Raw genomic sequence first — 10,799 nt, forward strand, 5'->3', positions numbered from 1 at the left:
GCCCACACATAAGGAGTCGGGGTTGTGCTCCCCCTCCCTGAGGGTGGAGTAGCTACATAAACTATTCGGAATTCTTCCGCACAGACTGGTCTCTTCTCCCTGTTTACTTAATTGGTCGATCATTTATTTATATCAGTATGGACTCATGGATATTTATTTTATACTTTGGGTTACAAACCAGTACTACTTGATTTTGTTGCTCAAATTGTTCCTGGGAGTGCTTTCAGTTGGCTCCTAAGTCCTTTTGAGAGCCCCCATCATTGTTTGTTTTTGAGCACTTCCTTGCCTCTGGCACAAGAAGATACTCAAGGCTCATCTTGTGTATGTCCTCTCTAGTGCTAAAATCAGCCATTTCCCCAAGGAGCTGTGGCTCCTTTTATTGGAGAGTGATATTAGAAACCAAGATCTGGGTACTAGGTGACCTGTTTCTTTTAATTTTTTAAATGTGACCATTAGAAAACTTAAACATACATATATTTATATGTATGGCTCATATATTTCTATTCTGTTTGAGAGTCTCCTCTATCCTAAAAATGCCTTCTCTAATCCCACCTTCTCTCAGACTCATGACCCAGTTCTCTTCTTCCCTTCACCATCAAACTTTCTAAAAAGGGAATCAGCAATCATTGTCTTTACTTCTTTATCACTTGCTATTTAACTCCCTGCAGTCTGTCTCCCAACCCACCACACTGAAATGCCTCCCTCCAAGGCCACCAAGAGACTCCTAATACTCCTCAGGCCTTTCGTGCTGAATCTGGGATTTCATGGCACTTTTGAGCACACGTTCTTTGTTGAAAAGCTTTGGCTTCCATGACCTCTCCTGCTGGCATACTCTCCCATTTCTAAGTTTCCTTGGCAGCCTTGTGTAAGCTGCTCCTTAGCTTCTGGTGTCCCATCTCCTGACCACCTTTTCTGTCAGTCTGATATTTTCTCCCTGGGCAGACTCACCCACTCCCACACTATCATGACCACACAATAAAGTCCATATACACTGAAGTAGCATCAATGGTTCTCCGTGGTCCAGCCCCAGCTGCAGCATCCCTCTGCAAACCTAGACTCCCAAAGGCTCTTCTCCTCTGCCTGTATTCCACTTCTTTCAGCCCAAATGCCAACTCCACATGAAGAATTTCCTTTGCCTTCTCCATATGGATGTGGATCAGTTAAGATCTTTTGGTTGCAAGTACAAACACTAAGTGGCTAGCCAAAAAAAAGGGGGGGATTTATTAAATAGGTGCAGAGGGATGTCATTGTGTCTGTTAGGGTCTGGCTGGAGGCAGAAAGGTGCACACAAAAGATAGCTGAATAGAGTTTAAAGAGGGGGCTGTTTAAAAATGGTCAGAGTTAAGGGAACCTACAGGAGACAGTGCAGCACTCTGGGCTAGCGACAGCACTGTTCACCACCGGGCCTGAAAGAGCAGGAAGGAGTAACAGGAGAGGGCTGCCTGCCAGGAGTCTTTGGCTGGCAAGCCGTAGACCAGCAGGCAAGAAACCAGGAAAAGAAGCACCTCGAACTCCCTCCTCCCGCCCTCAGATCTCCTGCCAGTCCCTCCCATCAGTGGAATCCAACAGGGAGCCAGAAGTTTTGCATTCCATTGGGGCCCGCCTCCCAGGACACAGAGCAGGGTGGAGAAGCGTGCGTCTAGAGGCGCGACACTCTTTAGCCCAATCATGGAACTGAAGGAAGAGATGCATCCAAAATCCAGGTCTGGAAGGTATCAAGCGCACAGCTTGTGTGAATGTCCCATGGGGATAAGGAGGTCAGTGGAGATGGCCCTGAGGTAGTGCGTCACAAGCCTCCCATCCTTTCCCGTTCCTGGAGGGTCACTCAGCTAGGCTGTGGGTCAAACCTTTGCCCATGTGGCCCATGTGGATACATGCCAGCACACCAGGGAAGAGCCATCCTCCGTGGAAGGCCCTCAAGCAGCTCCACAGACCTCAGGAGCACAGGACTGAGGAGCTTCTCTCTAAAGCACCAGGCTGCAGATGACTCAGCCCCAACCATGCTCTCTCTTCCAATTTTCAGATTCTTGGGAGAGAATTCAGCTGTCCCAGCCTTGGCCTGGGTTGACACCATCAACTGTGGCCAGGGGCAGGCTCCCCATGGATGACAGGGTCTCTGGGCCCACTCCCATGGTCAAGAGAGGTCTTCGAGGACAGAGCAATGACGGAGCAGTTGATGTGACTCTAACCGTAGACCAATGAACAGGGGTGGAAGCAAGATCTGGCTCCACGAGAGACTGGAGCTGCTTTTAAAGCCCTGAGCATAAAGCAGTATGTAGGGACAGAAAGTGGCAAATCATTTAAAGAGAACGAAAGAATGTCAAATTTATTAAAGTTATTTTAAGTTCACAATGATAAGGAAAAAGTACGTGTGGGAATGTTTCCATCCTCACCCGGAAAAGTAAGCAGAGAGGTTACTCTTTGGTTAGGAGGGACCCAGGGAAGCCCAGCTTGACCCGTGGACACCAAGGCCTGACTTTGCTGGTTAACAAGCAGGTTAGTAACCTGGCAAATAACCACGCCCCTGGCTGATGGGGAAGGGGTTATGGTCCTTTTCTCCTTATCATTAAATGTTTTTAGGGACACACAGGCATGAAGACTTTCCTAAACAGTAAAGACGTCACCTCTGCTGGCTGGACCCAGTGCAGCCTCTGAGTCCCCTTGCCCAGCTGGGAAAGCCTGTGGTCAGGCAGCGCCGCGAGCAGCCCTACAGCTTGGTGGGCTGTGGGAGGGTGAGGTGGCCAGGCCCACTGGGCGGGGGCAACACCATGGGCAGTGAGTTGCTGCCCCTTTCGTGCCAGCATGTGTCCAGGATGGGGTAGAGCTTGCCCTGGAAGTCAGCCTGGAATGTGTAGAGTGGCCGCAGGTCATCAGGGCGGTCAGCATCGAAGAAGGTGAGCTCTCCTTGCTCATAGTGCAAGTAGATGCCAATGCGGTGGGGGTGGCCAGCCACAGGCAGGGGCACCCGTGGGCAGCCAAAGGCCTCGTACACCCGGCCCTCCTTCAGGCCGATGAGCCACATGCCGTGCTCTGGGGACTTGCTCAGCTTGCCCTTGCGGCTGGCTGTGCCCTTGATGACCCCCAGGCGCCAATCACTCTTACTGCCCACCACCACCTCCCAGTAGTGGTGGCCGCAGGAGAAGCCCCGGCTGGCCAGGACACAGGTACTGTAGTCGAAGCGCTCAGGCTGGCTGGCACGCCGCTGGGCCAGGAGGCCACACTGCACCACCGTGTTGCCCTTGGAGAGCTCCAGGAGAGGGTGGGCAGTGGCAGGGTCCAGCTTGAGGGACTCCGGGGCTAGGAAAGATCAGAGAAGGCATGTTTTCAAGCCACCCAGAAGGCAGCAGACCCTGCCCCGAGGGAGGCTGACTGGAAGCCTTGAGCTCCTCAGGAGTGGAAGTGCGTCAGCCTCATCTCTGTATCGTGGGGCCTAGAAGGGGCCAGGCACAGAGGAGGCACGCCAAGGATGTTTGCTGAATGAATGAATGATGCCTGAAGGATGGAGGAAAGGGACAGCTGTGAGCCGAGGCAGTCTGGGAAGTCCTAGGGCAGAGGTGCTGATGGGGGGATCTGGAAGATAGCCCATGATGTGTGCTCCAGGGCTAAACTCCTCTGGCTTTTTAGAGAACTCGTAACAACGGCAGTTGTTTTCTCTGATACCCGAGCAGCCTATTCAAGGACAAACTATCCCAACTGACCTCTTTGCCAGCTGCCAGCTAATCAGTTCACACCCCAAATGTGCAAACAACATTCACACTTTAGACAATGTCTGCAGTCTTTTCTCTCCTCTCCCCATTTCTCTTATAAGCCCTATTTTTGCCTTTGTTGGATGAAATCAGTCTATTGATTGACCTCCCTTATGTGCTGGTAATGAAGGGGTTAATTAAATGTCTCTGAGATATTTTTTGACCGAGAAATAACTACCATTTATTAAAGCACTAAACCACACACACACACACACATATGTTTGCATATTTATAAACTGTGCAGCCCAGCAAGGTGGGTGTTAATAGCCCCTCTTTACAGATGAGGAAACCGAGGCTGAGAAATCACACAACTCGCCCTGTCACCCAGCTGGTAAGGGATGGAGCTGAGCTGGAGCCCAAGCTGTCTGGGGCAACCTCCTCCCGTGCGCTCCCCACCAGCCTATGCAAGCCTCACTTCCAGTTCTCTATATCTTAAACTCGGATGCAATTGACAAACTGCTGCCCACCCTTGGGGGCAGCCCTCAGGAAGGAGGATGGGCCGGTGCCTCACCTGGCAGAACCTTGCGGAAGAGCCTTTTCCACACAGTCAGCTTGATGTCAGCCTGGTGGAGGCCTGGCTTGAAGGAGATGGGGCTGAACACGCCTTCCAAGGGCCGGGCCTGCTGGAGCTCTGCTCTGGGGGCGACGGTTCACAGTGATGGTGGAGCTGCATCCTGTGCACCCCACCCCCGCGTCCGGATGCAAGTCCATCCAGCCAATCCCAAGCCCAGAAGACCATACACTCAAGACACCCATCATTTCCTCCCGCCACCCCACTCTCAGAGGACCTGCCTCCTTCCCAGAAGGGTAAACACCACATCAGTGGTTCTCAAACCACTGGGACTGGCAACATCACCCGCTAGCTAGAAGGGGGGCTTGTTAGAAATGCAGATTTTCTTGGGTCCCACCCCAGACCTGCTGAATCAGAAACTGATTACTGGGACGCAGTGCTCAATGCTTTAATGAGCCCTCCAGGTGCTGATGTACGCTAACCTCTCTAATTCAGGTGACCCCAGCTCCTAGCCACAGCTGGAGTGGACACCTGCTCCAAACTCAGCCAGTGAGATTCTGTCCATTCATTTAAACCAACGCTCCTAAACGGGTTGTCCTTAGAACTAAAGGAAATTTGAGGAAACAAGAAGACTCTCCTAAACGGGTTGAGGAAGGCCCAGGAACTCATGGATTATTCACGTTAGGGACTAGAACGTGCATCCCATTCCTGCCCACCAGCCGCAGTGCGGGTTTCGAGGCCCCTCATTCCGCCCATTACCCACGTCTCATCTCGTACCTCATCTCCCATTCTGCCCTGCGTCATACTTTATGCCTGGGTACAATGAACTTCTCACAATACTCTCAAGTCTGTACCCTACTTCACCCTTTCATGTGGCTCTGCTTGCCTGGCAAACTCCTGTCCTCTGCCCTTCTCAGCTCTCCGTCCTGGGCACTGTCACCTCTTCCTCTGGATGTTTCTGTAGCTTGTGTGAACCTGTACTGTTCTAGTGCCCACGGTGGTATAGCCACAGTTCACCGTCTGCCTCCCACCAGTCTTTGAGACCCTGAAGGCAGGGACATGTCTTTCATCTCTGTTTCCCTTGGGCTCAGTACAGAGCCAGATGTAGGCAGCTGCTCCCAAGGCCCTGGGGAAACTGAAGGAGGAAACTAATGGAGATGAGATGCCCGTGCCCGCAGCCACCAGACCCTCACTGAGAGCTCCCTCCGAGGTTATTACCTGGAGACCATGGAGTGGTACTTCTGGAAGACAAAAGAGAGGTGGGTTAGGGTATGGGGGAGACTAGGCAGAATCTGTGGGGAAGGGGGAGACTCTTGGGACCCTGGGGGCCTCATCATGGGGGACTCTCCCTTGTCCACTCACCCGGATGAACTCGTGGTGACTCTCGTTACTGAACTGCTCCAGCACAAGCTTGGTCTGGACCAGCCGCTCCCGAGTGCCCCGGGCCTGCTCCAGCTGCATGTCCAGGGAGGCCACGAGGCCCCGGGTGTGACCCTCCACCCCCTCCAGACAGTGGGCCTTCTCCTCGTCTACCAGGTGGTGCAGCTCCTGGAACTCTCGGCGAATCACCCAGCTGAAGACATCGGACTCATTCTGGGACAGGGAGGGGCTGGTCACAGCTGGAGCCTCAACGAGCCACCTGGCTATGACTGACAATGTCACCAGAGCCTGGCAGCTTAGGCCTTCCTGGGCCTTCCTGACTGGGCTGGTCCTGGTACCTGAGTCCCAGGGCCGACTCCTGCCAGGGTGTTCACACTGTGCCTGGGGATCCCGGATGTGGCTGTGGGGGGAGGGCAATAGTGGCAGGAGAGAGGCTGGGCCCCGAGCTCCTACTTCAAATGCAGTGGCTCTGCTTTCATCTGTCTTGACTGTTAAGTGTGCACATAAGATTTTGCTTTATCACAGGGTTCCACAGCTGAAAAGAGTCTGGAAGGCTCTGGGAGAGCAGGCTTTGGAGTGAGAGAGCCCTGTGTGGCCGTGAGCTCTGCCCCCATCAGATGGGAGTAATGCCACCTCCTTTTCAAGGGTGAGGAGGGTTAAATGAGATAATGTCAGGGGACACCGTCTCCTGCTCCTGTTTTATGACCTCCTGCAGAGCCGGGACTCCACACCCTCCCAGCCCCAGTGTGCCTCTCATTTAGGAAAAGCAGCCAGCCACCAAGGGCTTCACACCTTTCCACGTCTGCACTCCAAGGTACTGGGACGGCACCACATAAGCTGTCAAGGTCAAGCAGACACAGGTGGCAGGGGGCGGGCAGTCACTCCCACGCTTTGGGCTGTTTACCTCTGGGACTTGGGTTCTGGGTTATCTCAGTCCCAAGGACGTGGAGGACACAAGCTGACTTGGAGACAGTCCTGACAACTGTGGTGAATTCCCCTAAGAGGATTTGCACGTTCCCCACCCCGCCCTGGAATGCTTTGAATTCTGGCTTTATATGGAAAGGATTTCTGCAAAGGACAAATGAGAACTGGGCTCTGCAGGAAAGGGGATATGGCCAGTCCCAGGAGAGGGACAGAAGGAAAGGGCACTCACGACAATCCGGGTCCTGTTGTTCACCAGTTTGGCAATATGCTCATCCACCTTCTGCTGCTCCTGCTTCAGGTCAGAGATGAGGGCCGCAAGCTCCTCCTGGAGGCAATGTGCCATGGCCCCCTGAGCAACTGATCACTTCACCCTCTCAGCTGCATGGGGCCAGCCCTGGGCTTCACCTTCTTGGGAGCATCCCAATGGCCATAAGCACTCCTAGTGGAACTAGGAAGCTATCCAGGTACACTTCACCCCAAAATAGGCAAGACTATTCAAGAATATTTTTGCATTGACAGCAGGAACCTCCCAGGCATGGAGAGGCATCTCTCCATGATGTGAAGAGATATGCTAAACATTGTTACAGCCACCAGAAGTCACCACACAACATCCAAGAGGGGCGCCTGCCAATCTGAAGCCAATGTTCCCTGCATGGGATGGCGCCTGTAGGGAACCCACCAAGTAAATTCTCTGGTCACCAGCCCGTCCAGAACTAGCAGTCATCTGATCAAGAGTCAGCACAGAAAGGCTGGCCCAAGTGAGGTCAACAGCGCATAAGGGCCCAGGCTACACCTGGTGATTCCCCCTCGCTACAAAGACCTGCATCCATCCCCAGCAGGCTCGGACCCAGCCTGGATCTGGATCTGGGGCCTCCCCAGGCTGAAGTAAACTCACTTCTCCTGGGCGGCCCTGGCCCCTAGTCTGACCTAGGTCCACCATCTGGCTGCTCTACCTGCCCAGAGCCCCGCGGGTCTGCGCCCGTGGAGTGTACGGACTCTGGCTTAGACAGTTTCCAAGCAGAAGTCAGCTGCAAGAGCCTTTCAGGAAAGGAGCTGGGAAAAGAATGAAGCCAGTGTGGGGATAAACGGACACAGAGACCTGCTCGGGATCACGAGGCATCAGATCTCACAGCGGCCCGAGAAGGGCATTCCAACGGTACCTCTCTAGAGGAGTCAGAGAGAGGTGGGACTAATTCTCTCCCGTCACCTGGGCCACAGTGAAAGGAAACAGAATTATGCAAATAAGTAAAGTAAGTGTCCCCAGGTCTCAATCAGTAGGAGAAAGCAGGAATGTGTGAAGAGCTCTGATAAAGGAAGGGAATTTAGTTGCATCACAGAGAAGAGTCTTGGGATCACAAAAAGCCAGCTCTAAAACTGGGCCCCAAGCTGTCCCCAGCTCCTAGCCAGAAATGATGAGCAAGCTCCCCCGTGTCTCCTCTCCTGGGCAGCCCTCTGCTAATAAAACGTGGGCTCGATGTCATTGCAAAGCAATTTAGCTTCTTCCTTCCACACTCCCCTAAAACTACTCTGGCCAAGAGAATCAGTTCTTACTGCCAAATCTAACAGACTCTTCAGTCCTCGGCAGACAGTTCACACAGGGGACCTCGTTTCCGGTAACGTGCTGGGTTCCTCTGATCCCCAGACAGCTGTACTCAGGCGGTGTTCCTGCTCCCTCTGTCAGTTCCTTCTGGGGTTCTCTCTGTACCCAGATCTTAAACCCTGGTGCTCCTTGGGGCATCATGTGTGTCTTCCCTTATCACTCTGCAGACTCTCCTCGTTGGTCTTCTCCACTCCTGTGGCTTCAGCTACCACCCATAAGTAGAGTATGCCCACTCAGCCTCACTCTCCATCTTCCCTCCTGCAGAGGGATCGGACCATATCACAAGCCTGCTTAAAACCCTCCAGTGCCCCAACCCCTACTATGGCCCACGGAATAAACCCCCAGTCCCTTCGTGTGTCACACAGGCCTTCGATGGCCTGGCTCCTGCTTACCTAGCCTGCCCCATCTCACTTCCAACTCACTCTCCCTTGAACTTGATGGAGCGACTTTCACTTCCTCAAATAGCCATGCTGTTTGCCTCCTGGTCTTTTGCACGTGATGTCTTTGTATTTGGAATGCTTTTCCTCTTCTTTTCATATCAAGTCCTCCTTGTGGTTCAGGTCTTGGCTTAGCAGCCCACTTCCTCCAGTAAGCCTTCCCTGACCGCCCGAGACCATGCAGGATCCACATTCCAGGATCTCACCATTGCCTGTATTTAACCTGGACAGCAGCACCCGACACGTGGGACTCTCTGTCAGACCGCCAGACTGTGAGCTCCCCCAGGGCACTAGCACATCCTAGAGGCCCCGTAAACGTCCATGGGTGGGAGCGGCTGGTGGACCACCTGGCTGGCCTTGTGCATGTTTCCTACTTGCCTCCCAGGGTTGAAGGAGCAAAAAGATGCTGCCCAGAGCGCTCAGCCAGAGAAGCCCTGGATCAGCTCCCAGGGGCCCTCTGCCTGCAGATCCCCGGCTCGTTCCTCTTCCTGCCCCTCGCCTGTATTTTGTCATTCCTCACCTTTCCTCTCCCCGCCCAACACCATGCCAGGTGCCCTGTAACGATGCAGTCCCAAGAGCCCCGCCTGCCCTTCTTCATCGTTAGCGGAGGAAAGAAAACCCGCCTTCGTTTGAGTCCTCGCTCTGCCACTGACAAGCTGTATGACTTCGGGTGAGACGCTTACCTCCTCTGAGCCTCAGTTTCCTCATTTGTAAAATACAATAATAACCCCACCCTTCATGAACCTGAGATCAATGTATTAACCCAAGATGCTATCATCATTATCATTATTCATCTTAAATGACAATCTGCTAGATCTGAGGCAAAGGTCCAGGAGGGCAGGAATCCACTGATTCCACAAACACATTCTGAGCGTTGACTACGTGCCAGGCACAGCTCTAGGCTCAGAAATACCCCAGGGAACAAAGCAAAGTCCTGCCCCCATGTGCCTGAGAGTGTGGTCCGGGGAGCGCTCGAGAAACACACGAGAGATGCAGAGAAAACTAAAGCAGCAGGAGGAGCTGGCACCTGACGCAAGGGGGCGCCCGCTCATGCCAGCGCGGTAATCCCCAGCACCCAGGCATTCGGGCAGCTGCGCAAAACGTGATGAATGAGTGAAGGCTTCGGGTTCTGCTCCAGGACAGGGCTGGAGCGAAATCGAGTCCCGACCCAGGACCCTTCTGTGCCGGGCAATGGCGCCAGAGAGCGCGGGAGCTGGGTTGGGTGGTCCCCCGGGGCGCCGGGCTCCCCGCCCCGCAGCAGCCTCCTTACCCACCTTCATGCGGCTGTAGACGGTGGAGACCGGCGTGACCCGGTGCTGCTGGTGGGAGCCCAGCAGGCCGCAGAGGCCGCAGATGAGCTCCTGGTCCTTCTCACAGAAGAGGCTGAGCGGGTTCCGGTGGTGTGCACAGACCGTAGGCTCTGGGTCCCCGGGGAGCTGCAGGGCTTCGATCACCCGTGCCAGGGAGACGTTGGGTGGGGAGCTGCTGCCATCCACCTCCTGCCGGCACACGGGGCAGCGCAGCTCCGAGTCCAGGTGGCGGGACAGGGACACCAGGCAGCCCTTGCAGTAGGAGTGGCCGCACTGCAGCATCAGGGGCTCCTTGAAGACCTCCAGGCAGATGGGGCACTGGAGGCGGTCCTCCAGCTCGGGCACGCTCACCTGCCACGCCATGCACGGGCCGGGTTGCAACGCAGGGCAGCCTTAGTCGAGCCTGCTCCCTGCGATCCTCTGCTTCCAACCTCCAAGGGCCCCTAGACGTTAGAGGCTCTTAAGGCCACCAGTCCGGGATTCCAGTCCTGCCCCACTATGACCTGGGGCCTGTTTTCCATCTTTAAAACAAAGGACTTAAATGAAAGAAGTAGTCACTTGGAGACACGATTCTACGTTTTTTACTCAGATTTGGAGGTCAACACAAAAGGGGCCATCTTCAGGGTCATTTGGAATGACACTAATAATGCAAACTCCAGCCCAGCAGGCATCCTGAGCTGGAGCTGGACAGCAAAAACAAGCGAAGGTCCTTCCCACCTTCTAGATCGGTGCTCAGACTGGTGGGGAACCATGGGAAGCATGGTTATAGAGATTCCTGAGTCACCCCTTCACACGTCTCCAGTGAGACCCGGAAATCCACATTTACACAGACAGCCCCAGGCCGTTCTCAGGCAGAGAGTGCTGTCTTAGAACACTAGTCCAGAGAACCTG

At 54.1% G+C, this 10,799-nt stretch overlaps 1 protein-coding gene across 1 annotated transcript; it reads right to left on the reverse strand.

Annotated features, from left to right (window-relative positions):
• Window positions 1-2,302: 2,302 nt before the first annotated feature.
• On the reverse strand, window positions 2,303-10,346 carry TRIM50 (tripartite motif containing 50). The gene is made up of 6 exons (XM_044747192.2): window positions 9,873-10,346; window positions 6,791-6,886; window positions 5,620-5,850; window positions 5,476-5,498; window positions 4,258-4,382; window positions 2,303-3,297 (listed from the first exon to the last, which is right to left on the reverse strand). Exons 1-6 carry the CDS (start codon window positions 10,269-10,271, stop codon window positions 2,708-2,710), a joined length of 1,464 nt encoding a protein of 487 aa, XP_044603127.2. The 5' UTR covers window positions 10,272-10,346; the 3' UTR covers window positions 2,303-2,707.
• Window positions 10,347-10,799: the final 453 nt, after the last annotated feature.

This window comes from Equus asinus, chromosome 14 (assembly GCF_041296235.1).
Source record: "Equus asinus isolate D_3611 breed Donkey chromosome 14, EquAss-T2T_v2, whole genome shotgun sequence".
NCBI classification, from domain to species: domain Eukaryota; kingdom Metazoa; phylum Chordata; class Mammalia; order Perissodactyla; family Equidae; genus Equus; species Equus asinus.